General features: G+C 44.6%; 1 protein-coding gene across 9 annotated transcripts in view; it reads left to right on the forward strand.

Moving 5' to 3' along the window:
- Nucleotides 1-27533, forward strand: part of dlgap2a (discs, large (Drosophila) homolog-associated protein 2a) — a 656057-nt gene that overhangs the window by 537654 nt on the left and 90870 nt on the right. For all 9 annotated transcript variants that reach the window (XR_010016698.1, XM_063038682.1, XM_063038695.1 and 6 more), the window contains 2 exons: nt 15469-15674; nt 24827-24974. Coding sequence is in view for 8 of the 9 variants with exons in the window: in XM_063038682.1 (XP_062894752.1) it covers nt 15469-15674; nt 24827-24974 (354 nt within the window). In the remaining variant the exon portion in view is untranslated. The remainder of the gene's footprint in view (nt 1-15468; nt 15675-24826; nt 24975-27533) is intronic.

Consider the following 27533-nt stretch of genomic DNA (forward strand, 5'->3'; position numbering starts at 1 on the left):
TTTTATGGTCCTGCTTATCTCGACCCTAAAGACTCCCCACTCCCACCTCACCACAACTACATATTTTCTTTTTGTCTGCCTCTATCTAACATCTCCTGACTTCACCCTCGCCTTCCCTACATGGCTCAACCCACCAGTTATCTTTCAACCACCTTCTCCCCCCAATCGATCAGGTTTCCCGTCAGCCTCCGCTGCTGCAGAGAACATCACCAATGTTCGTCCAACCTCTCCTTATAGCACATGTCCTCTAGTCCTGGTGAACCTCTTCTGTACACTCTCAAAAGCCTCCAGAACCTTCATAAACACACATCCTTCTACATTCAAGGATCAGGAACTGACTTTATTTGCCATTTACATTTATGTGTATTAGAAATTTGCTGTGGTGTGTTGGCAGAACATGCATCAAAAAACAACATTCAACAATAATAAAGGATTATATAAAATAAAGTTAGAAGTTTCGATATGGAATTAAATATGCATAAGTACATAAATACCAGCATGTATTTACAATGTAAACAGCATTATAAAAGTGGTTTAAAGTGTTTACAGTGCAGTGCAGTCACTGAGGTAATTGATAGAGGAGGGATGGGGGAATAACCGGAACCAGAACAGTTGATCAGATTAACTGCCCAGGGGAAGAAACTTTTAAAGTGGTGATCAGAAATGAATGCAATGTTCCAAGTGCAGCCTTATCAAACTTTCATACAACAGCAACGAACATTTACACTGAATTCTCCATCCAATGAAGATAACCACGTTGTACACCTTCTTTACCACCCTATCTCCTTATGTTGTCATTTTCCCTCTGTATGTTAGTGCTGCTAAAGGTTTCTGCCATTACTATAGAAGTACACATTCACCCATGAAGCCACCAGGACTTTGGAATGAGAGGAAGCAGCATTTATCCTTCTTGGCGAAAGCTCCAGTGTTGATGGATCAATGGGCAGCAGAGCAGGGCAGCGGTCTCACAACCCCAGTAACCCAGGTTCAATCCCGACACAAGGTCCTGCAGACATGTTTCCTTTGGGGGTTCTGGTTTCTTCCCATGCTCTAAAGACATGCCAGTTAGTGGGTAACTTGACACTTGCATATAAATAAACTGTAATCTGTGGTGTTGATGAGATGTGGGATGCATGTAGAGGGTCCTGATGAAGGATTCCGGCCCGAAATGTTGACTGATCGTTTCCACGGATGCTGCCTGACCTGCTGAGTTCCTCCAGCCTGTTGTGAGTGTTGCTTTGACCCCAGCATCTGCAGAGTATTTTGTGTGAGTGTAGAGGGTGATTGATGGTTGGCATAGACTCAGTGAGGCAAAGGGCCAGTTTGCTGAACTACATCAGTAACCATCTCATCCCAACATATTCTTTGATACCCCCAAACTTGTCAATCGTACAGGATGCAGAGATGTTTGTGAGCCCCACTGTGGTCTAACGTGAGTGTTTGTAGATTATGTATCAGCAGCTGACCCAAAAGATTTCACATAAGTATTCTACATAGAAGCATAGAAACATGGAAAACCTACAGCACAATACAGGCCCTTTGGCCCACAAAGTTGTGCCGAACATGTCCCTACCTTAGAAATTACTAGGCTTACCTATAGCCCTCTATTCTTCTGAGCTCCGTGTACCTATCCAAAAGTCTCTTAAAAGACCCTATCATATTCACAAAAATACAGAGTGGCTATAAGTTATTTATTTTAAACAAAATGGACACCACAGTAGTGTAGCAGTTAGCACAACGTGTCGGATTTCAGAGTTCAGTCTGGGACGCTCTGTAACGAGTTTGTACAACCTCTTTCTGGAACCTTTATTAATATGCTTTTGCTATATTAATAGCAAAAGGATAGTGAGGGATAAAATTGGTCCCTTAGAGAATCAGAGTGGATGGCTATGTGCGGAGCCAAAAGAGATGTGGGAGATTTTGAACAATTTCTTTTCTTCGGTATTCACTAAGATGAAGGATATTGAATTGTATAAGGTAAGGGAAACAAGAAGGGTAGTTATGGAAAATATGACGATTAAAGAACAGTAAGTACTGGCGCTTTTAAGGAATATAAAAGTGGTTACGTCTCCGGATCCGGACAGGATATTCCCTAGGACCTTGAGGGAAGTTAATGTGGAAATAGCAGGGGCTCTGACAGAAATATTTCAAATGTCATTAGAAAGGGGATGGTGCCGGAGGATTGGTGTATTGCTCATGTTGTTCCATTGTTTAAGAAGGGTTGTAAGAGTAAACCTAGCAATTATCAGCTTGTGAGTTTGATGTCAGTGGTGGGTAAGTTGATGGAAAGTATTCTTAGAGATGGCATATTGTCATTGTTCAGTCCGTGAAGTCCGCATTCCGGTTCACAGTCCGGTCCATTGACCCTTGCTCCAGGTTTTTCTGTCTACCCTGTTTCTGTTCCTGTTGAGCACTAATTGAAGCAGCTGATTCTCGTTGGGGCTGGCTGCATAAATACCTCCAGAGACCAGGGCGTGGCTGCTGGATTGTTCTTGTCCTTACTCCTTGTATCCCTTCCCCTGCCTTCTGTTTCCTTGCCTGAAGTTCTTGTCTCGCCTTGCATTGCCTGAAGCCTTGCTTTGTCTTGCCAGTAACTCTCACCTCAAATCTCTGGTCTCCAGCCTCGCCTCAAGTTTCTGGTCCCCAGCCTCGCCTCGAGTCTCTAGTCTCCAGCCTTGTCCTGCCTGCCAGCTAAGTCACGTCCTTGCCTAGTTCTGGGGTCCGAGCCAGAGACAAGACCCAGGTTCTGGGTTCTTGTCCAGTCTCTGGCTCAGAGTCCAAGCCCGGGCTCCTAGTTCTCTTGTCCAGCCCTGTTCTGTGTTCCCAGTTTTCGTGTCCATGTCCTTGCCCTCACCCTGTATCCTAGTCCTGTCCCTAGTACTTCAGCGTCTGTGTCTTGCACTTGGGTCCATTCCCAGTCACCCCTTTATTATACATATATAATTATCTGGATAGACAGGGTCTGATTAGGAACAGTCAACATGGATTTGTGCATGGAAGGTCATGTTTGACAAATCTTATTGAATTTTTTGATGAGGTTACTAGGAAAGTCGACGAGGGTAAAGTGGTGGATGTTGTCTATATGGACTTCAGTAAAGCCTTTGACAAGGTTCCACATGGAAGGTTAGTTAGGAAGGTTCAATCGTTAGGTATTAATATCAAAGTAGTGAAATGGATTCAGCAGTGGCTGGATGGGAGGTGCCAGAGAGTAGTGGTGGATAACTGTGTGTCAGATTGGAGGACGGCGTCTAGTGGTGTGCCTCAGGGATCTGTACTGGGTCCAATGTTGTTTGTCATATATATTAATGATCTGGATGATGGGGTGGTAAATTGGATTAGTAAGTATGCAGATGATACTAAGATAGTTGAAGTTGTGGATAATGAAGTAGGTTTTCAAAGCTTGCAGAGAGATTTAGGCCAGTTAGAAGAGTGGGCTGAAAGATGGCAGATGGAGTTTAATGCTGAAAAATGTGAGGTGCGACATTTTGGTAGGACTAATCAAAATAGGACATGCATGGTAAATGGTAGGGCATTGAAGAATGCAGTAGAACAGAGGGATCTAGGAATAATGGTGCATAGTTCCCTGAAGGTTGAATCTCATGTGGATAGGGTGGTGAAGAAAGCTTTTGGTATGCTGGCCTTTATAAATCATAGCATTGAGTATAGGAGTTGTGACGTAATGTTAAAATTGTACAAGGCATTGGTAAGGCCAAATTTGGAGTATTGTGTACAGTTCTGGTCACTGAATTATGGGAACGATGTCAATAAAATTGAGAGAGTACAGAGGAGATTTACTAGAATGTTGCTTGGGTTTCATCTCCTAAGTTACAAAGAAAAATTGAACAAATTGGGTCTTTATTCTTTGGAGCGTAGAAGGTTGAGGGGGGACTTGAGGGGAATAGATAGAGTTGACGTGGATAGGCTTTTTCCATTGAGAGTAGGGGAGATTCAAACAGGAGGACATGAGTTGAGAGTTAAAGAGCACGAGATTAGGGTAACATGAGGGGGAACTTCTTTACTCAGAAAGTGGTAGCTGTGTTGAATGAGCTTCCAGCAGAAGTGGTTGAGGCAGGTTCAATGTTGTCATTTAAAGTTAAATTGGATAGATATATGGACAGGAAAGGAATGGAGGGTTATGGGCTGAGTGCAGGTCAGTGGGACTAAGTGAGAGTAAGAGTTCAGCACGGACTAGAAGGGCCGAGATGGCCTGTTTCCATGCTGAAATTGTTATATGGTTATATGGTATGCATGGGTTATCTCCGATTTCCTCCCACAGTCCAAAGGCGTACCAGATGGTAGGTTTGTAGGTCATTGTAAATTGTGTGGTGACGAGGCTAGGGTTAAATTGGGGGTTGCTGGCAGTGCATCTCAAAGGGCCAGTTTGGCCTATTCCGCACTGCATCTCTAAATAAATAAATATTCTGAAACTAATATTTTGACAGCAATTATGTGGTTTTAAACTTCATTGAAGCCATTATACTCAGATGAATAATGGATTAATCAGTATCAACATCATCAGAAATACATGTTGCATCAGCTTCCCGAAAACAGGAGGGAACTGACACGCTGACACCTACTAATTTCTTACAATATCATACAACATACACACATAGGAACAGGTTCTTCAGCCCACAATGTCTGCCTTGCCAAATTAAACAAATCCCTTCATTGAAGGGATATGTGGTCTATATCCCTCCATTGCTGACTGATCACATGTCTAACAAGCTCTTCAATTCCACTATCTCATCTGTCTCCACTATTGTGCCTGGCAGCACATTCCAAGCACCTACATTCTGTAAGAAAAACTTCATCCACCCAATTTCTTTAAACTTTCCACCTTTCACCTTAAATAGACATCCTTTCGTATTTGACATTTCTACTCTGGGTAAAAGACTCTGACTGCCTATCTATGCCTTTGGTATTCTTATCAACTTCTATCAGGTCCCCCTCAGCCTCCACTGCTCCAGAGAAAACAATCCATATTTGTCCAACCTCTCTTTGTTGTACAAGCTCTCTAATCCAGGCAGCATCCTGGTGAACAACTTCTGCACCCTTGTTAAATAAAAATCTGGAACAAGTTCTTATTGTTTGCAGTAGCATACCATATATTAAAAGAATGACAGCTTTATCAAGTATGATTCTTTGAGAAATTCAAATTTGAATCTTATTTAAGTTTCAGGAATAGAAGAGGGAAATATAACATATGGTTTGTTGCTAAAGCAAGCAGTTTCTTTGAATGAATTAACAACCATCCATAGCCTTGAGCTATCTTCCCTTGATGTATGACGAACATCTCAAGCTGATTGGGACTGGAATACCTGAGAAAGATTATGCCACCACTGTTAATGTCAGTCAGATTTTTCTGAACATTGCTGCCTGTCATTCCCTCTGGGTTTCTGCCAGACAATTTGAAGCATTTTGTTCAAGTTACCAGTAACAATCCTTTTTAGGACAAAATCACTTGTACTAATGCCCATCAGGATAAGAATTAAGAATTGAAAATACACTTGGACTAAGATGTTAACTGTCCTGTGCTATCACCAGTGGGATCATCAGTTGATCTGCCACCTGTCTTCAGGAGTTTCGGCCGGCTTATGATCAAGACTCCTTCGAGGTGGTGGGCCAGCAGTGCTAAAGCACCACTGGTGAGCTTAAAAACTTGGCATCTGCCTCTGTCAGAGTTGTTGGTCACTTCCATCCAACAGATAGTCTGCTCTTCAGGTGAAGGGTTTGCAAGATATTTATACACTGTCTGACTATCTGCCCCTCTGGACATACTTAGTCCACACCCATGCTGATCCTTTCTCTGCTGCCTCAGCTACAGCCCTGCTGGTTGACTTGATCTCTCTTCTAGTGAAGCCAAGGTCACGCAGCCACTTCTGGAGAGTGAACACAATAAACCCACGGCAGCCTACTTCAAATGGATAGCATGAGACCTTCCATCCTCTGTCTCTGCACTCTGATCTTAATTCTGCATACTTGGTTAACTTGAGCTCATGGGCTTCATCAATGTTGTCTTCCCAGGGGACTGTGAGTTCACCAGTAACCACTTCTCTACTGGTATCAGACCATACGATTATATCTGGACGCAATGTTGTGAAAGCTATTTGCTCCGGGAAACTGCCTTTCCCATCCAGGTCGGCCTTGACACACCAATCATTGGCTGAAGAAAGTATGCTTGATCGTAGGCTTGTGCTGTACACCCTTGACTTGGAGCCTTCTTTCGCAAATGATATGTGTTGTTCTGTGCAGCATGGGGCATGAGATAAGTTGTGCTGCAGTACTCTCTGCTCAACCGCTTCTGTTACAACTTTGAGAACGTTGTTATGTCTCCAAGTGTACATGCTGCTAGAAAGGTTGACTCTGCATGCGCTCAAAATATGTTGAAGTGTTCCCTTCTCGCCACAAGCAGCACACCTGTCCGTCTTATCTTCATACCAGGTGCTGAGGTTGGCAGGTGTTGGGAGCAGATCGTACGCTGCTCTGCATAGAAAAGAAATGCGGAGCGGTTCCATCTGCCATAGAACATTCCAAGATAGATGTCGTTGTTCAACACTTTCTCACCGGGTCCAAGCCCCTTGTTTGGCCAGGCCAGCTGTTTTAGCTAACCTCTTCTCCTCTTCTCCTCTTCTACCTCTCGTATTTCTTGTGTTAGAAGCTCACGGCGCTCCTTACCTGTAGAAGATGACCACCATTTGTGGGTTGCCCATCCAAGTCCCTGGCGGCCTAGCTGGATAGCCCCAACCGTCTCCTTGTGCTTCAATCTAGACTCTGCCTCATCAACTGCTACACGGGCTGACCACTTCCTGCCTGATCTCACGTCTGGCTGGGTTTTCTTGATGACAGGGTCTTTTGAGTCTCGAAGTATCAAGAATGATCTTACCTTGGCTACCTTGACCTCTTCAACAAGGGATTGCACCGGGATGGTAAGCTTTGTCTGGCTACTGTGGATAGTCACACACTTATTGATCTTTCATCCCATTGCCTCAACATGGGACATTGCCACTTCACAGACAGTTAGTGGCCACATTATCCATGGCATCAGTCCGTACTGCAAGCACCACAACTTCAACTTGCCAGGCAAGCCACACTTGTCGACAGACATCAGACCCCTGCTGATCTGTTCTCCTGTCTCTTGAAACCTCTTGGTGTCTCTCAGCTCCTCTGTGTACCATCGCCTGAGGCTCTTAACTGGTTCACAAGACAAGACAAGACAAGGTTGGTCCTGAATGGATGGAGTCTCCTCTCCACAAAGGGTGAAATGAAAGTCAACCAGCTTTCCTCTCCTAAGAACAAGTCTCCTTGACTTCTTGGTTTTGAACTTCATTCTTCCCCAGCTCCTCAAGCCTAGGTAGTATATTTTCCACTGCCTCCATGCTGGGACTCAAAAGGGTGAGATTTGTCCATGAACGCTCCTATTGGTGGTTACTCCCCTCCGCCATCAAGTGTGACACCTGGTCCCACTGATTCTGCAGCCCTCACAATGACCTCCATGGCTAACACAAAAAGGATGGGTGAAATTGCACATTCCATTGGGATTCCAACATCCAAGCTCTGCCACCTGGTTGTAAACTGCTGAGTGGAAAACCTCATCCGGAAATTGTTGTAGTACTGCATAACAAAGTTCCTCACCTTAGCAGGAATCCATAGGAATTCCATTGCAAACTCAATCAGGACATGGGGAACAGAACTATACACATTTGCCAGATCAAGCCAAACTACAGCTAGATTTCTTCTCAACCTTTTCGACTCCTGGATGGTATGCCATATCATACTAGAATGTTCAAGACATCCTGGGAAGCCTGGTATTCCTGCCTTCTGCTCAGACGTATTTACCAATCCATTCTCTATCACAAATGAAGATATTCTTTCTGCCAGAATGCCAAACATAATCTTCCCCTCGACATTCAGGAGTGAAATTGGTCAGAACTGATTCAATGTAGTAGAATTCTCTTCCTTCGGGATGAATACTCCTTCAGCCTCACTCCATGACAAAGGAACAACACCTTGTCTCCACATCACCTTCAACAATCTCCACAAGTATTTCCTCAGCTCCTCACACTTCTTGAACACCTTATACGGCACTCTATTAGGTCCTGGCACTGAGCCTGACCTTGCCTTTCTGATGAACCATTCGACTTCTGCCAATTTGGGTTCTGACAGATCGAACTTCACTCCTGGCTTGGTAGGCTTCACAAGCCTTGAAACTTCAAGCAAAGTAGACTCCCGCTGTTCGTTAGAGCAAGTACTTGCCAGGTGATCCTCAAGTTCTTGTTGAGAGATGTTAAGCTGCCCGCTCTTACTTTGTTTAAAGCAGTTTCTTTGTGAACTCGTGAGGGTTCTCAAAGAACGACTTTCTTGCCCTCTCTCTCCTTTCTCTTTTTACATTGTGACTCTGCACGATGGAGTGATGCTAACTTTATTCGAAAATGTTCTCGGAGATCAGCAAGCCCTGGCTTGTCACCCTCACTTGCTACCTTCCACCTCTGTCTCAACGATCTAAGCTCTCTCCTCAACCTACTAATCTCCTTCTCGTGCCTGCTTGGTTGCTGTGTGGGCTTTGTTTTCTTCAACTCAACCAAACCAAACCTGTACTTTCCAACATCGTAAGTCACCCATCACTTCCAACTTTCTCTTTGATGTTCCCCTGAGAGTGTTCTCCAACATCATACTGATATCCTCATCAAATACACACCAAGCCTTCTCATCTGCCATTGCTGGCCACTTGACCTTCCTCTTCTTCTCTACCTCCTCACCACTGCCATCATGCGAAGAATCTACCTGGGTTCTGTGGTCTGAAACCTGACCTGAGTTATCTCTCGTCTGACCTGGAGTATGATGACTTTCTCCAGATCGAATCGCTGTGGCTTGTGATTCAGTACTTGAAAAGACCACGTCATCTGTGCTTGGTGAAGTAATCTCATCTTCATCCACTGGGATGGAATAGCAATTCAACTTTGCTTGGTGTGGACTCATAAACCTTTAATAAAGAGTAATGGCATGGCATGGTTGAACTTTGGGCTCAATTGGCTGGTCTTAAATAAATTGCTGGCATTATACATTTTATTCAAGCATAGATTGGTGACATAGGAAAATTATTCATCGGCTGTTCAGTCAGTTTCTTCACCAGGGTTATGATGGCTGCTATTCCCTTAAGATAAAGCATGTGGATCTTTGTAGACGACATTAAGAAGAATCCCAGTGATCTGTAAGTAATAACTTGCTTGCTTGGGAGAGATGGATCCTTCTTGCTTTTCTTTTCTGAGTTAATTCCTACGGATCAGAACGGCACAGTGTTTGATAACCTCTAGCATTAAATCTACAAAGTCAAATAAGGTTGTGGTATGGCAAGTAGTCATAAATGTTAAACCTGTACTTATAAAGATAAAGCAATAAAGTTAACTTTGTTTGTATATGGCAACGTACATTGAAATATATCATTTGTGTCAAATCAAATCAGTGAGAATTGTACTGAACAGCACACAAGCATCGCTACACTTCCGGCACCCACATAGCAAAGCCACAACTCACTATCTCTAACCATACATCTTTAGAATATGGGAGGAAACCAGAGCATCCTGAGCAAACCTATGCAGTCACAGAAGAATGTACAAACTCCTTCCAGGTGGTGGGAATGGAACGCCAATATTACAGTGATGCTGCAGAGCAATGTGCTAGCGGCTACGCGAGGTGTGGTGCCCATGCCCACCATCACCCAAATTGCTTAAAATTTCCAAAGACTCTGCACATCTAGTTGTGTGCTGTCTCCATAGGTCTCTGCGTAGAGTGGGTATTGGTGCTGGTATTGGTTTATTATTGTACTGAAATACTGTGAAAAGTTTGTCCAGCATACTTTTTGATGAGTTTTGCATTCAAAGATGCTCTTCTGCACACCACTATTGTAACACACGGTTATATGAGTTACCACCACCTTCCTGTCAGCTGCGAACCAGTCTAGTCATTCTCCTCTGACCTCTCTCATTAACAAGGCATTTTCCCCCACAGAACAGCCATTTACTGGAGGTTTTTTGAGTTTCACACAATTTTCTGTAAACTCTAGAAAGCTTCATTCCCCGCTCTCCCACCCACCCACCTTCAACCTTCCCTGGTCTCACCTATCACCTGCCAGCTTGTACTCATCCCCCTCTCCCCAACCTTCTTATTCTGGCTTCTGCCTCCTTGTTTCCAGTCCTGATGAAGGGTCTCAGCCTGAAATGTTTACTTTTCTTTCCTTCACACAAGAAATTCTGCAGATGCTGGAAATCCAAAGCAACACACACAAAATACTGGAGGAACTACAGGCAGCTTCTATGGAAATGAATAAACAGTCAACGTTTCAGGCCAAGCCCCTTCTTCAGGACTGGAAAGGAAGGGGGAAAATGCCAGAAAAAAAAGTTTCGGTGGTGGGGGGGAAGGAGACAGCTGAAAAGTGATAGGTAAAGCCAGGTGGGTGGGAAGGTAAAGGGCTGGAGAAGAAGAAATCTGATGGGAGATAAGAATGAACCATAGTAGAAAGGGAAGAAAAAGTGGACCCAGGGGAGGTGATAGGCAGGTGAGAAGAGGTAAAGGGCCAGGGTGGGAGATAGAGGAAGAGGGGAAGGGGAAGGAAAAAAGAGATTCCTTTATTCATTTCTCTAGATGTTGCATGACTTGCTGAGTTCCTCCTGCATTTTGTGGGAGTTACTCCAAGTGTGGTCTAACCAGACTTTTATAGATATGCAACATTACTGTGCAGTTCTTGAAGTCAATACCCCAATTATTGAAAGCCATCACACCAGATGCTCAAATGGATTTAAAAATGCTCGCCTGGATAGTAAGTCCCATATCCTAAAACTGAGTTATTAGGATGCCTGGCAGTTCCACTCAGTGGCCACTTTATTAGCTACTTGCTGTACCTAATAAGGTGGCCATTGAGTGTATGTTTGTGGTGCTTTGCTGCTGCAGCCCATCCACTTAAGGTTCAATGTGTTACGCATTCAGAGTGCTCTTCTGCACACCACTATTGTAACACATAGTTATTTGAGCTACTGTCAGCTTAAACTAATCTGACCATTCTCCTCTAACCTCTTTCAATAACATGGCACTTTCACCCATAGAACTGCTGCTCAGTGGATGCTTTTTCTTTCTTACACTTGTAAATCTAGAGACAATTGTCCATGAAAATCCAAGGAGATCAGCTGTTTCTGAGATACGCAAACCACCCCCTCTGGCACCAACAATCATTTCTTGGTCAAAGTCACTGAGATCACATTTCTTCCCCTTTCTAACATTTGGTCTGAACAACAACTGAACCTCCTGACCATGTCTGCATGCTTTTATGTATTGAGTTGCTGTCACGTGATTGGCTGATTAGATACTTGCAATAATGAGCAGAAGTATGGGTGTACTCAGTACTGAGATATGTCACCTTGTGATTCATTTTCTTGCAAGCATTCACAGGGAGAAAAGAAATACAACAACATTTTACCAAAATGCTACACATAAACAAAGACTGACAAACAACCAAAGTGCAAAAGAAGATCAATTATGCAAATATAAATAATACTAAAAATATGATTTGTATAGAGACCTTGATTGTGAGCCTGTCAAGGAAAGCCCACACATGCAAACAAGTTAATGAGACTTTAATGATCAAATTAAACCTGCCATTATGGGTTAACATGAAGAGATGAAACTAATTAGGGTTGGGTAATAAATCTTAGGCTTGCCAATGAGGCATGAATCCCAACAAAGTCATAAAGAAAATAAGTGCATACATTTCCCTTTCCCCTTCCCCTCTTCTTTTCCTTTCTATATTCTGGATCCTTTCTTACCCCTTCTCTTTTGCTCACCTGCCCTTCACCTCCTCCTCCACTTTCTTCTGTGATCCACTATCCTCTCCTATCAGATGCCTTCTTCTTCAGTCCCTTACCTCTTCTACCTATCACCTTCCAGCATCTCACTTCACCCTCTTCGCCCACCCAGATTTCTCCTCACTTGGTTTCACCTATCACCTGCCAGCTTGTACTTCTTTCCCTCACTCTTTCATCTTCTTATTCTGGCTTCTGAATCATGGACTAAAACATTGACCATTTATTCCTCTCCATTGATATATAACCCGCTGATTTCCTCCAGCATGTTGTGTGTGTTGCTCTGGATTTCCAGCATCTGCAGAATCTCTTTTATTTATGAAGTGCATGAGTTGATTGAGCATAGTGATTTCCTCCTTGCTTGCTTCAAGAGAATGTCAAGTTTCATCTCCTTGAGTTATTCCAGAAATGTTAAATCTTGTCTTTGCCAATCTGTGATCCACTTTGTTTTTTGATAGTTTCATCCTGACATAATAAATAATAAATTAGAGTTTAACAGCTCTATTAATTGGTGATAAAGGAAAGAAGATAGTTTAAACCATCATAGAAGTTGCAGTTACCTTATAAATGGTGAAATCTAGGAGATAATGCATCCAGCTTGCCTCAAGCAAGTTTCCCAATCAGATTTACTTACCTCAAAGATTTCATGTTAGGGGAAGATAACTGACTGTAAATTGCCTCAAACCTGAGAATAAAAAAAGGTACAAATTGATGTCTACAAACAGTAGTCGATACAGCCCAGTCCATCATAGATAGAGCCCTCTCCAGCATTCAACACATCCTCATGGAGCACTGTTGCAGGACAGCAGCATCCACCATCTAGACCAAGCTCTCTTCTCGCTGCTGCCATCCAGGACGAGGTATAGAAGACTTAGGACCCACACATCCAGGTTCAGGGACAGCTATTACCCCTCAACCATCAGGGTCTTGAACCAGTGGGGATAACTTAACTCAACTTCACTCGACCCATTGCTGAACTGTTTCCATAACCAATGGACTCACTTTGGTGGACTCTTCATTTTATGTTTTTGATATTTTTTGCTTATTTATTTATTGTTATTTCTCTTTCTTCCCTCTCTTTTTGTACTTGCACAGTCTGTTGTTTTTTGCACATTGTTTGTATGTCTGTCTTGTTGGGTGTGGTCATTCATTGATTCTATCGTGTTTCTTTGTGCTTACTGTGAATGTCCACAAGAAAGTGAATCTCTGGGGTTGTATATGGTGACATATACATACTGGATAATAAATTTACTTTGAACTTTGGTGTATGTTTGATCAAATCCCTGTAACAAACACCCTGTTGGAGAAACTCAGCGGATCAAATAGCATCTGTGGGGAAAAGTCATTGTCGGTATTTCAGTCGGGACCATACATCAGAACTCCAGCATATCCATTTGCCTGTGTCTAACTTGGATCATTGTTCTACATTTAGCATTATAAAGTTATGAGAGGTATTAACAGGTAGGTAGTCTGAGCCTTTCCCAGCAGAGAAATATCAAGTACTAGAGGACACCAGAGGACTGTAAATGCCGAAAACCTGAAACAGCTGAACTCGAGGGCAACACCTTCAGGTGGTGGTGGTGGTGGGGGGGGGGGGGGTGGAGTTTAAAGTGGATATTCAGGGGAAGTCTTTTACACAGAAAGAGGTGAGTACCTGGACTCCGCTGCCAGGAGTGCTGGTGGACGCGGATTTGATGGTGGAGTTTAAGAGACATTTGATCAGGGATATTGATTGTGTGCAGGCAATGGTGGGGGGGGGGGGGTTTAGTTCCATCTGGCATCATGGTAGGCACAGCCAGTTCCTGTGATGTTCTGTGTTCTAATATCATCCATGTTCTTCAATTGTCCGGTTCCCTGAAAGCTGAACACACATTGGGCCTGATGTAATGGTGTCAGCACTGGTTGGAAGGTAAACCTTGAAAGGTGGAACTTCCCAGTTACAGCAGTCAAATCCCTGTAATCTGCCTCTATTCCACACTTCATAGACTCCAAAGAAGGAACTGAAATTAAGTCAAAGCATCAAAAGACAGTACAGAGTTCAAACAGGCCATTCAGCCCATCATATAGAAACATAGAAACCTAGAAAATAGGTGCAGGAGTAGGCCATTCGGCCCTTCGAGCCTGCACCGCCATTTATTATGATCATGGCTGATCATCCAACTCAGAACCCCGCCCCAGCCTTCCCTCCATACCCCCTGATCCCCGTAGCCACAAGGGCCATATCTAACTCCCTCTTAAATATAGCCAATGAACTGGCCTCAACTGTTTCCTGTGGCAGAGAATTCCACAGATTCACCACTCTCTGTGTGAAGAAGTTTTTCCTAATCTCGGTCCTAAAAGGCTTCCCCTTTATCCTCAAACTGTGACCCCTTGTTCTGGACCTCCCCAACATCGGGAACAATCTTCCTGCATCTAGCCTGTCCAATCCCTTTAGGATTTTATACGTTTCAATCAGATCCCCCCTCAATCTTCTAAATTCCAACGAGTACAAGCCCAGTTCATCCAGTCTTTCTTCATATGAAAGTCCTGCCATCCCAGGAATCAATCTGGTGAACCTTCTTTGTACTCCCTCTATGGTAAGGATGTCTTTCCTCAGATTAAGGGACCAAAACTGCACACAATACTCCAGGTGTGGTCTCACCAAGGCCTTGTACAACTGCAGTAGTACCTCCCTGCTCCTGTACTCGAATCCTCTCGCTATAAATGCCAGCATACCATTCACCTTTTTCACCGCCTGCTGTACCTGCATGCCCACTTTCAATGACTGGTGTATAATGACACCCAGGTCTTGTTGCACCTCCCCTTTTCCTAATCAGCCACCATTCAGATAATAATCTGTTTTCCTATTTTTGCCACCAAAGTTCACATTTATCCACATTAAATTGCATCTGCCATGAATTTGCCCACTCACCCAACCTATCCAAGTCACTCTGCATCCTCCTCACAGCTAACACTGCCACCCAGCTTTGTATCATCCGCAAACTTGGAGATGCTGCATTTAATTCCCTCATCCAAGTCATTAATATATATTGTAAACAACTGGGGTCCCAGCGCTGAGCCTTGCGGTACCCCACTAGTCACTGACTGCCATATCTAGACTTCCCACTTTACCTATCCACACCAATGGACTGGGCTTTCTGTGGTGCATCCATAAATACTGGTAAGAGAGAGAGAAGGACTTTTCTGAGTCCACAAGACTACAAAAGGCTTTTGTCTGACGGTTCATCGTTGCCTGATTTTATTCTTTGTGGTTCTGATGTAACAAAACAATTTGATGGGGAAGCGGAAAGTTAACCACCTTGCTGAGAGTGTGAGGTGCACGACAGCCTTATCAGCACAGGATGCCAGGTTTCTTCCATTGCAGGACACAGGCTCATCAGAAAATAATACGATAGTTTCATGTTGGTCACTAATGATACTAGCAATTCTTTCACATTCATTTAATTGAGGGAAGTTAAATTTCTTCTGGGGATATGAAGTGATTTCTCTTTGATCATAGGTCCTACCCTCTTGGATAACAACTGCAGTAACATATCTTCTATGTTTCTATAACCTTATATTGAAGTGACAAGACAAAATATGCTGACAATTGCCATCAGTTTTACTTCATCTGTTTCAGGTGCCCCAGGATGAGTGGGGAGGATACCCACTAGGAAACAAAGATGAGGAAATTCCTTGCCGGAGGATGAGAAGTGGCAGTTATATTAAGGCCATGGGTGATGAAGAAAGTGGTGATTCTGACACAAGCCCAAAAGGTTCACCCAAGTCTGCCAGTCTCCACCAGACCTTAATGAAAGCGGCCGGGCAGAAGCTGGACAATCAGAAGTGAGCAGTCCCTTTGTTTCCTTGTTATCACAGCTGGGAATAAGGTGTTGGGGAGGGTGGGGTTCAGAGAGTGATGAGGACACATTGTACTCTCTATTTGATTAGGATTAATGGGGGCTAATGACAGATCACCCACAGCTTCCTAACTGTGCAATAGGTTCAGTAGGAAGAATAAATGTTCGCCACTTTCTAGTGGCAGTCTCAGGGGTTTCCAACCAAGTCACTTCCTAGATCATTTCTGGAAACTGTAGTTCTCCCCACTGCACACCAATTTCCCCCGGGATCAATAAAGTATGACTATGACTATGACACCCTTCCATTTACTTTAATAAGTATTTTGAAGGAGCAAGTAGTCTGCAGAAGGACTCAGACAGATTGGTAGAATGGACAAAGAAGCGGCAGTTGGAATATGGTGCAGGGTATGGCCAGATGCTTTGGTAGAAGGAATTAAGTTGTGGACTATTTTCTAAACAGGGAATAAAATTCAAATATCAGATGTGCAAAGGGGCTTGGGAGTCCTTGTACAAGATTCCCCAAAGGATAACTTGCAGGTTGAGTTGTTGGTAAGGAAGATGAATGCAATGTTAACATTCATTTCAAGAGGACTAGAATAAAAGAGCAAGGAAGCAGTGGTGATGCTGAAGAAGGCACTGGGCAGACCGCACGGAACATCGTGAGCAGTTTGGGACCCTTATCTAACAATGGGCCTGCTGGCATTGGAGAAGGTCCAGATGGGTTCATAAGAATAATTCTGTGAGTGAATGGATTAGCATATGAGGAATGTTTGATGGCTCTGAGCCTGTACTCACCAGAGTTTAGAAGAATAATGGGTGAGTCCAGGACCAGAGTGCACAGTCTCAAAATAGAGGGATATCCAGTTAAAACAAGGATGAGGAGGAATTTCTTTAGCCAGAGGGTAGTGAGTCTGTGGAACTCATTACCATAGATGGCTGTAGAGGTCAAATCATTGAGTACATTTAAAGAAGGAATTTGATAGGTTCTGAATTAATCAGGGCATAAATGGTTACTGAAGAAGACCTCCCTCTCACTCCACCCCCCATCTCCCTCTCCCTCTTCCTCTCACCGTACCCCTCATCTCCCTCTCCCTCTTCCTCTCACCTACATCTCCCATCTCCCTCTCCCTCTCACCCTCATCTCTCCCATCTCCCTCTCTTCCATCTCCCTCTCACCCCCATCTCCCCCTCACCCCCCATCTCCCTCTCACCCCACCTCCATCTCCCCATCTCCCTCTCACCCTCATCCCCCCATCTCCCTCTCACTCTCATCTCCCCATCTCCCTCTCACCCTCATCTCCCCATCTCCCTCTCACTCTCATCTCCCCATCTCCCTCTCACCCTCATCTCCCCATCTTCCTCTCACCCTCATCTCCCCATCTCCCTCTCCCTCTCACCCTCATTTCCCCATCTCCTTCTCCCTCTCTCCCTCATATCTCCCATCTCCCTCTCCCTCTCTCCCTCATATCTCCCATCTCCCTCTCCCTCTCACCTCACCCCCCACTCCCCCATCTCCCCCTCACCCTCATCTCCCCCATCTCCCATCTCCCTCTCACCCCACCCCCATCTCTCTCTCCCTTTCACCCTCATCTCTCCCATCTCCCTCTCGCCTCACCCCCCACTCCCCCATCTCCCTCTCACCCTCATCTCCCCCATCTCCCCCATCTCCCATCTGCCTCTCACCCCACCCCCATCTCTCCCATCTCCCTCTCCCCCTCATCTCCCCATCTCCCTCTCACTCTCACCCTCATCTCCCCATCTCCCTCTCACCCTCATCTCCCCATCTCCCTCTCACCCTCATCTCCCCCATCTCCCTCTCACCCTCATCTCCCTATCTCCCTCTCACCCTCATCTCTCCATCTCCCTCTCACCCTCATCTCCCCATCTCCTTCTCCCTCTCACCCTCATATCTCGCATCTCCCTCTCCCTCTCACCTCACCCCCCCACTCCCCCATCTCCCTCTCACTCTCATCTCCCCCTCTCCCTCTGACCCTCATCTCCCCATCTCCCTCTCACCCTCATTTCCCCATCTCTTTCTCCCTCTCACCCTTATATCACCCATCTCCCCCTCCCTCTCACCTCACCCCCCACTCCCCCATCTCCCTCTCACCCTCATCTCCCCATCTCCCTCTCACCCTCATCTCCCCATCTCCCTCTTACTCTCATCTCCCCATCTCCCTCTCACCCCCATCTCCCTCTCCCTCTGACCCTCATCTCCCCATCTCCCTCTCACCCTCATTTCCCCATCTCCTTCTCCCTCTCACCCTTATATCTCCCATCTCCCTCTCCCTCTCACCTCACCCCCCACTCCCCCATCTCCTTCTCACCCTCATCTCCCCCATCTCCCATCTGCCTCTCACCCCACCCCCATCTCTCCCATCTCCCTCTCCCTTTCACCCTCATCTCTCCCATCTCCCTCTCCCTCTCGCCCTCATCTCCCTATTTCCCTCTCACCCTCATCTCCCTCATTTCCCCTTCTCCCTCTCACCTAACCCCCATCTCTCCTATCTCCCTCTCCCTCTCACCCTCATTTCTCCCATCTCCCTCTCACCCCACCCCTCATCTCCCCATCTCCCACCTCTCTCTCCCTCTCTTCCTCATCTCCCCCATCTCCCTCTCCCTCTCTCCCTCATATCTCCCATCTCCCTCTCACCTCAATCCCCCACTCCCCCATCTCTCTCTCACCCTCATCTCCCCCATCTCCCATCTCCCTCTCACCCCACCCCCATCTCTCCCATCTCCCTCTCCCTTTCACCCTCATCTCTCCCATCTCCCTCTCCCTCTCGCCCTCATCTCCCTATTTCCCTCTCACCCTCATCTCCCTCATTTCCCCTTCTCCCTCTCACCTAACCCCCATCTCTCCTATCTCCCTCTCCCTCTCACCCTCATTTCTCCCATCTCCCTCTCACCCCACCCCTCATCTCCCCATCTCCCACCTCTCTCTCCCTCTCTTCCTCATCTCCCCCATCTCCCTCTCCCTCTCTCCCTCATATCTCCCATCTCCCTCTCACCTCAATCCCCCACTCCCCCATCTCTCTCTCACCCTCATCTCCCCCATCTCCCATCTCCCTCTCACCCCACCCCCATCTCTCCCATCTCCCTCTCCCTTTCACCCTCATCTCTCCCATCTCCCTGTCCCTCTCGCCCTCATCACCCCATCTCCCTCTCACCCCACCCCCATCTCCCCCATCTCCCTTTCCCTCTCACCCTCATCTCTCCCATCTCCCTCTCACCCCACCCCTCATCTCCCCATCTCCCACCTCTCTCTCCCTCTCTTCCTCATCTCCCCCATCTCCCTCTCCCCCTCATCTGCCCCATCCCCCTCTCCATCTCGCCCTCATCTCTCCCATATTCCGCATCTGCTTCTCCCTCTCTCCCATCTCCTGCTGTGTCTCCCTCCCTCACAGAAAACTGAAAATAGAACATAGAATAATGCAGCACAGGACCAAGCCCTTTGGCCCATAATATTGAGCTGCATCAATTACATTAGTACCAAATGACCAGCTAAACTAAACCTCCCTACCTGCACAATGGCCGTATCCTTCAATTTGCCTCACATTCACATGCCTTTAAAGTCTCTGATATATCTGTGTCTACCACTACCCCGGCATCTCATTCCATGCACCCACCACTCTCTAGGTAAAACAAAAATGACCCTCACATCTCCTTCGAAATTACCTTCTCTCACCTTAAATACATGTCCACTGGTATTAGACATTTAATCTCTCTCTCTTCCATCTCCCCCATCTCCCTGACACTTTCTCCCTATCTTCTATTATCTATCCCTTTCTCTCGCACACTCTCTCCTCCATCTCTCTCCCTCTCTCCCCATTTCCCTCTCTATCCTCCATCTCTCCCTCACCCTATCCCCACCTCTCCTTTTTATCCCCCATCATTCCCCATTCATCCTCATTTCTCCCCAATCTCACCCATTTTCCTCTCTGTTCCTCCCCCATCTCCTGCTATCTCTCCCTCCCTTCTTCATTCATTTCCTTTTTCTTCACTCCCTACCTCTTTCCCCAACTCTCCGCTCTTCCACCCCCATCTTTTCCATCTGCTCCATCTCTCCCTCCCTCTTCACCATCTCTCACATCTCTACACTACCTACTCCCCATCATCTTTCCCATCTCCTTCCTCCTTTTTCCCATCACCCCTTTTAAGATTCAAAGAAAGATTCCGCCCATCTAATCTGTGCCAAACAATTGACCTGCCTTGTTTCATACCTCTCTATAACCCTCTTATCCATGTACATAAATTTCCCTTAAGTGTTATGATTGACTCTGCATCCACACTTGCACTAGCAGCTCAGTTGATACTCTCAGCACCCTCTAACTGAAGAAGTCCCCCTTAAACATTTCACCTTTCAACCTTAATCCATGATCTCTAGTTATACTCTCAGTGGAAAAAGCCCACTTGCATTTACCCTCTCTATACCCCTCATAATTTATATGCCTCTATCAAATTTCCTCTCCATCTTTTATGACACGTTCTAGGGAATAAACTCCTAACCTATTCAACCTTTCCCTCTAACTCTGGTCCTCAAGTGCCAGCAGCATACTTGTAAGTTTTCTCTGTACTCTTTCAATCTTATTTACATCTTTCCTGTGGGTAGGTTACCAAAACTGCATGTAATACCCCAAATTAGGCCTCATCAATGTTTTAGACAATTTCAACATAACATTCCAACTCTGTATTTAATACATTGACTTGTGAAGGCTAATGTGATTCAAGCTTTCTTTGCAAACCTATCTATCTCTGACACCACATTCAAGAAATTATCAATCTGTATTCACTATCCCTCTGCCCTACCACTCACTCTGTAAGACCCATACTGGTTGGCCCACTGAAAGTGAAACACCTCATGCTTGTCTGCACTGAATTACATCTGCCATTTTTTAGTCCATTTTTCCAGCTGGTCCAGATCCTGCTGCAAGCTTTAATAGTCCTCCTCACTCTCTGCTACATCTCCAGTCTTTGTGTCATCCACAATTTATCTAATCCAGTTTACTCATTATTATCCAGGTCATTGATATAGATGAAAAACAATGGACCCAGCACCAATCCCTGTGGCAGTCTACCACTCACAAGCCTCCAGTCAGAGACCCAACCAACTACTACAACACTCTGGCTTCTACAAAGCCAATGGTGAATTCAATTTACTACCTCATCTTGTATGCAATATAGTTGAGCCATCTTGACCATGCGGGACCTTGTCAACAGCCTTGCTAATATCTATGTAGACAATATCCACTGCCTCGTCTTCATCAATTTTCCTGGTAACGTCCTGGAAAAACTCTACAAGATTGGTTAGACTCAACTTACCATGCACAAGGTCATGTTGACTGTCCCTAATCAGTCCCTGTCTATCCCAATAATTATATGTTTGGTCCCTTAGAAGGCCTTCCAATAACTTTCCTACCACTGATGTCAGGCTCACCAGCCTATAATTTCCTGACTTATTTTTACAGCCTTTCTTAAACAATGGAACAACATTCGCTCTCCTCCAAACCTTGGGCACCTCACCTGTGGCGAAGGATGTTTTAAATATTTCTGCTAGGATCCCTGCAGTTTCTGCTCTAGCCTCCCACAGGATTCGAAGAAACACCATGCCAGGACCTGGGGATTTGTCCACCCTAATTCACCTCAAGACAGCAAACAATGTAATCTGTATAGGGTCCATGACCTTGGTGCTTCATTGTCTCACATCTATGGATTCTGTGTCCTGAGTAAATACAGATGAAAAAGTACATTTAAAATCTCCCCCATCTCTTTTTGCTCCACACATAGATTGCCATTCTTATCTCTCAGAGGACCAATTTTGTCCCTTGCAATCCTTTTGCTCTTTACATATTTGTAGAATCCCTTAGGATTCGCCTTCACTTTTTCTGCCAGGGCAACCTCATGCCTTCCTTTAGCCCTCCTGATTTCTTTCTTAAGTCTACTCTTGCATTTCTTATGTTCCTCAAGTACCTTGTTTGTTTCTACCTGCCTATACCTGCTATGCTGCACAATTATTTCTTAACAAGGGCCTCAGTATCTCTTGAAAACCAAGGTTTACTAAGACTGTTATCCTTGCCTTTTATTCTGATGTGACTCACAAAATTTCACTTTTGAAGGCCTCCCACTTACCAAGTACACCTTTGCCAGAAAATAACCTATCCTAATCTATGCTTCCCGGATCCTTTCTGATACCATTGAAGTTAGCTGTTCTTGAATTTAGATTCTCAACTCATGTACCATTCCTATACTTATCTATAACTACCTTGAAACTAATGGTTTTATGAACACTGGATGCAAAGTGTTTCCCTACACAAACAGTTGTCATCAGCCCTGTCTCATTCTCTATTAGGAGATCTAATATTATACTCTCTCTAGTTGGGACTTCAATTTACTAATTAAGGAAACTTTCTTGGACACATTTAACAAACTTTTTCCTATCCAGCTCTTTCACAGTATAGAAGTCCCAGTCCATATGGATTAAGCTAAAATCACTTACTATCACAGTCTTGCAACAAACTGTGATCTCTCCACAAATTTGCACCTGTTAGTCGATAATGTAATTCCATTATTGTGGTCATACCTTTCTTATCCCTCAGTTCTCCCTATAAAGCCCCACTACACGAGTTCTCCCAGTTTCTCCTGGCTGAGCACTGCCATGAGATTTCGCATCCAGTCATGCCACTTTGCCCCCCTTAAATCCCTCCTGCTCTATCACATCAAAAGAATGGATCCCCAGAACACTGAGCTGCCAGCCCTGCCCCCCCCCCCCCCGCAACCACATCTCACTAAAGGCTACAATGTTATAAATCCTGGTGCTGATCCATGCCCTAGGCTCATCCACCTTTGCTACAATACTCCTTGCATTGAAATACATGCAGCTCAGAACATTAGTCCCACCATAGTCAACCTTTTGATTCCTGACCTTGTATGTAGGCTTAACATCTTCCTCCTCAACTTCTGTACTATCTGTTTTAGCACTCCGGTTCCCATCCCCTGCAACTCTAGTTGAAATTCACCTTCTCCACCAAACCCCCACCCCCCACACGAGCAAACCTTCCATTTAGAAAAGATTTGTGTTTGAAGCAAACTGAGCAGATTTCATATTTTACCAGCAATTTGTGATTTAAATAGTTGGTTTCTATTTTAATGATTGCAATATCACTCTGGAAATCCGACACCACACAGGACAAAGCAGCCCAGTTGATAGCCACCAGCTCAAAGGATAGGGCTGCAAAATCCAGGGGATTATCACCCCCTGCAAACTTCACTCAATCCTGACTTGGAAATATATCAGCATTCCTTCACCATAACTGGGTCAAGCTCCTGGAACTGCCCTGTGGATACCGAGACCTCAAGAATTGTAGCTGTTCGCAAAAGCAGCTCACCACCACCTTCTGGGGGCAAGTATGGATGGGTGACGAAATGCAGGCTCAGCCTGCAAAGCCCACAGCCCTCAAATTGGAAAACAAATGTTTCCAGATGTACTATTATCATGAGAAGATCTCAAATATGGCCCCACAGTATGACCTGCACATATCTGGCAGGCAAAGCATGCACATCACAACAATCTGTCTCCAAGGTAAGCACAGGATAGCTGGAGTTACATGGTGGTGAAGTACTTAGGATTAAATAACTAGATGAGAATGTAGGTAATGTGGTTAGTACATTTGCAATATCGGTGTGGACAACAGTGAAGAAGGTTGTCTGAGAATAGAGCAGGATTTATATTAATTGGGGAAATGGACCAAGGAATGGCAGATGTAACTTAACTCAGTCAAGTGGAACATGTTGCACTTTGGGATGTTAAATCAGGACAGAGTTTACACAGTGAATCACGGGGCTCTGGGGACTGTTGTACAGAGTTTACACAGTGAATCACGGGGCTCTGGGGACTGTTGTACAGAGTTTACACAGTGAATCACAGGGCTCTGGGGACTGTTGTACAGAGTTTACACAGTGAATCACAGGGCTCTGGCGACTGATGTACGGAGTTTACACAGTGAATCACAGGGCTCTGGAGACTGTTGTACAGAGTTTACACAGTGAATCACAGGGCTCTGGAGACTGTTGTACAGAGTTTACACAGTGAATCACAGGGCTCTGGGGACTGTTGTACAGTAGAACACAGAGACCAAGGGGAACAGGGCCAGCATTCCCTGAAAGTAGCAACACAACTAGACAGGGTGGTGAAGGGAGCATTTAGCATGTTTATCTTCATTGGCCAGGGCATTGAACAAGAGTTGGAACTTCATGTTACAAGTGTATGACATTGGTAAGACTGTACTAAGAGTATTGTGTGTAGTTCTGGCCAGCGACTTATAAGAAGGAGCTTGAAAGGTTGTGGCTTTTCCCTGACAGTGTAGAGGTTAGGGGTGACCTTATAGTGGTTTATAAAATCATGAGGGATGTAGATAAAGTTGCAGTCTTTTCACCAAGGCAGGGGGGTGGTAAACTGGGGACATAAATTTAGGGTGAGAGGGAAAAGATTTAGAAGGGACCTGAGTGGCAACTTTTTCTTACAGAGGGTGGTGAGTATATGGAATAAGCTGGCAGAGGAAGTGGTAGAAGTGGGTACATTACAGCATTTAATACAAATTTGGATAGATTCATGCATAGGACATGTTCATAGAAATGTGGGCCAAATGCAGCCAAATAGGACTAGTTCAGGGTGGCATCTTGGTGGGCATGGAAGTTGGGCCAAAGGGGCTGCCTCCAGGTGTTGTGACTCTTTGTCTCTACAACTGTAAGTTTGCACAATCATTTCCTGGTTGTCATGGTAACTGCAACGGAAGAGCTTGGTGAAACACTGTAAACACTTCCATGGATCCCTCAGCAGAGATATAGCAGTGCTCAGCAGGTATCCCTGGAAATATTGATCAGTCTGAGCTTCATGGGTAAAGCAAACAGACCCACAACGAGAAATCAGAAATCAGCCCAGTCTAACTGGCTGACACTATGTTATTTCTTCTGGCTGTGTGTTAACAGCACCATTACATTGCAACCCTACCTTCCTATCCTGAGGATGTGCTGTCAGTATGTAACTGAAAAGCTTTGTGGACTTCCTGAAGTTGTAAGATGCTATATCATTGTAGACCTTTCTTTGGCCTTGTTGTTCTCAGTGCCTTCTTTCATTTGCAGCCAGAGCTACCTGCAATCTGCAGTTGAGGTAACCATCAACCACAGTTTAGATCCCAGTGCCAACGAGAACTCACCCAAGTTCCGTTCAAGGAACCAGAGCTACATGAGAGCGGTGAGCACCCTGAGCCAAGCCAGCTGTGTCAGTCAGGTGAGTCCTAACCCTTCCAGAGAAAGACCATAAGAGATAGGAGCATAGGACATTTGGCCCACTGAATCTGCTCTGCAGGCCACCTCTGCTCTCCCGCTCCCAGTACTTGTCAATAGCAGAAGCCATGTGCCATCCTGATCAACCTCAGTGAAGTTCAGTCAAAAATAATCTGTTCTAGTTCAAGTTTGTTATTGTCATATGTACATCCACCCAAGGTATAAATACTACAAAAGTTCACTTTCCATAACAGCAGCATAATATGTAACAAGACATGGACATAGTTAACATAAACTTAAATTAACATGTGCAAAATAAACATGACTACACTAATGCAAGATTGGGAGAGTGAAAATACAGTCCAAGAAGTATTAGGTTTTTCAGAATGGTTCAAGAATTTGATGATGGTGGGGAAGGAGCTGTTGTTGAACTTTGAGGTGTTGGTCTTCACACACCCGTATCTCCTGCCTGATTACAGTATCGAGAAGAGATCATAAGGCCATAAGACATAGAAACATAATCAGGTCATTTGGCTCATCCAGTCTGCTCTGCCATTCCATCATGGCTGATATATTATTGCTCTCAAGCCCAGTCTCCTGCCTTCTCCTCGTAACCTTTGATGCTCTTACTAATCAAGAACTTGTGCTTTAAATACAGTATACCAAATGACTTGGCTTCCACAGCCATCTGTAGCAATGAATTCCACAGATTCACCAAGCCCAGACTGTGGTGACATTTGGCAACGAGCTGCCAAGGGACACTGAAATATTTCTGTTCTTACATTTTAAAGCTGAAATCTACAGCCACAAGGAATGCAGTAACAAATGAAGTTTTAAGCCATTTTACAATCACTGCATAGTCCTGACTGACTTGGTAAGACTTTCAGGAAGAGATGAAAGGTATTGTTTATCCATGAGAAGTTTTAAATGCAAAATAATCTGTCTAGCACTTGTAAAGACATTAAACCCATTACCCAATCACCCCACGCAAAGGTACCTGTGTACGACTGGTTATGAACATGGGTCTTAGCTGAGGAAGGTGAACCCAGACGGATAGATTTCATTGGACTAAAGTCACATTTTGATTTTTACAAAGGTAACTTGTCCCTGTTGAACAAATAAATGTTAAGCCTTGTGTGGTTTATGTATTTTGTTGCCTTAGTCATGAAATTGTTGAGAATTCCTGATAAATTTATAAAATTATAAGACTCATAGATAGTGTAGGCAGCCAGAGACTTTTCTCCAAGGTAGAAATATCAAACATTAGAGAACATGCTTTTAAGGTGAGAGGGTAGAAGTTTAAAGGAGATGTGCAAGACATGTTTTTTACACCAGCAGTGGTGGGAGCCTGAAATGGGCTGCCAGATGAAAAGGTTGATGTAGTGGGATAGAGACATTGAAAAGGCTTTTGGACAAATGCATGAATATGCAGGTAGAAGAAATTTAGTTTAATTTGGCTTCATTTTCAATACAGATATTTTGGGCTAAAGTGTCTGTTCTTGTGGTGTTCCATATTCAAAGCAAATACACTTGTTTTGTTGCAGTAATGAGATCATGGTATCCATTCTGAACAATTGGAACTGCATGAACAACAGTGTTAATTACCTGTCAGGGCACTTGCAAAACTGGAATAATTTCAGGCCACTTCATTAAACCATGTCTTGAATGTACGGGGATGAACAAATCTGCATGAGAAGCAAGAAAAATTAGCGTTGCGAGGACTTCAGAATCAGCTTTACTATCACTGGCATATGTTGTGAAATTTGTTGTTTTGCAGAAGCAGTACTTTGCAATACACTATCAGAAAGAATTAAAAATTACTATAAGAATATACATAATTAATTAAGTAGTGCATATATATCTAGCTAGGGGAGTATGATATGGAGAACAAGTTGATGCCCATGTAGCAGTCGGTATGAGAGGCAGCGGAGGCTTGAGATCAGAGCCTTCCTTCTAGAAGAGCTGTCAACCACAAAAGACAAGCTCTGTCTGCCAAAAGCAACTGGTTTTAAGGTGCCAGTAACCCACCTTTGCCCCTTCTTCTGTCAGTAGAAACATTTCTACCAGGCTTAGTGGCTAAGCCTGTGTGAAATCCGGGAGCTGGACTTGGTTATCAGAGGCTATATGAGACGCATGCCATTGGGATCATTTAATAGGTAGTGGGAGCTTATCCCCACTCCCAACCCCGGCTGTATCAACCTTAAATAACATGTATAGGTAGATATATACATATAAAATATATATGTAAAAATTCAGTAAGTAGTGCAAAAAGAGATCAAGTAGAGAAAGAATAGTGAGGTAGTATTGGCATTTCAGAAATCTGATGGCAAAGGGGAAGAAACTGTTACCAAAATGTTGAATGTGTGTTTTTGAAGCATCGCCTGTTGAAGGAGTCCTCGACGTTGGAGCCTGAGTTTATAACTTCCTGCAGCTTTTTCCAATCCTGTGCAGTGGTCTATCCATACCAGATAGTGATGCATCTAGATAGAATGCACTCCATGGTGCACCTATACATATCTTCGTCGGCATACTAAATCTGAAACATTAGAAAACAGAACTAAAC

Source organism: Mobula hypostoma, chromosome 2 (genome assembly GCF_963921235.1).
Source record: "Mobula hypostoma chromosome 2, sMobHyp1.1, whole genome shotgun sequence".
Classification (NCBI taxonomy): Eukaryota; Metazoa; Chordata; class Chondrichthyes; order Myliobatiformes; family Myliobatidae; genus Mobula; species Mobula hypostoma.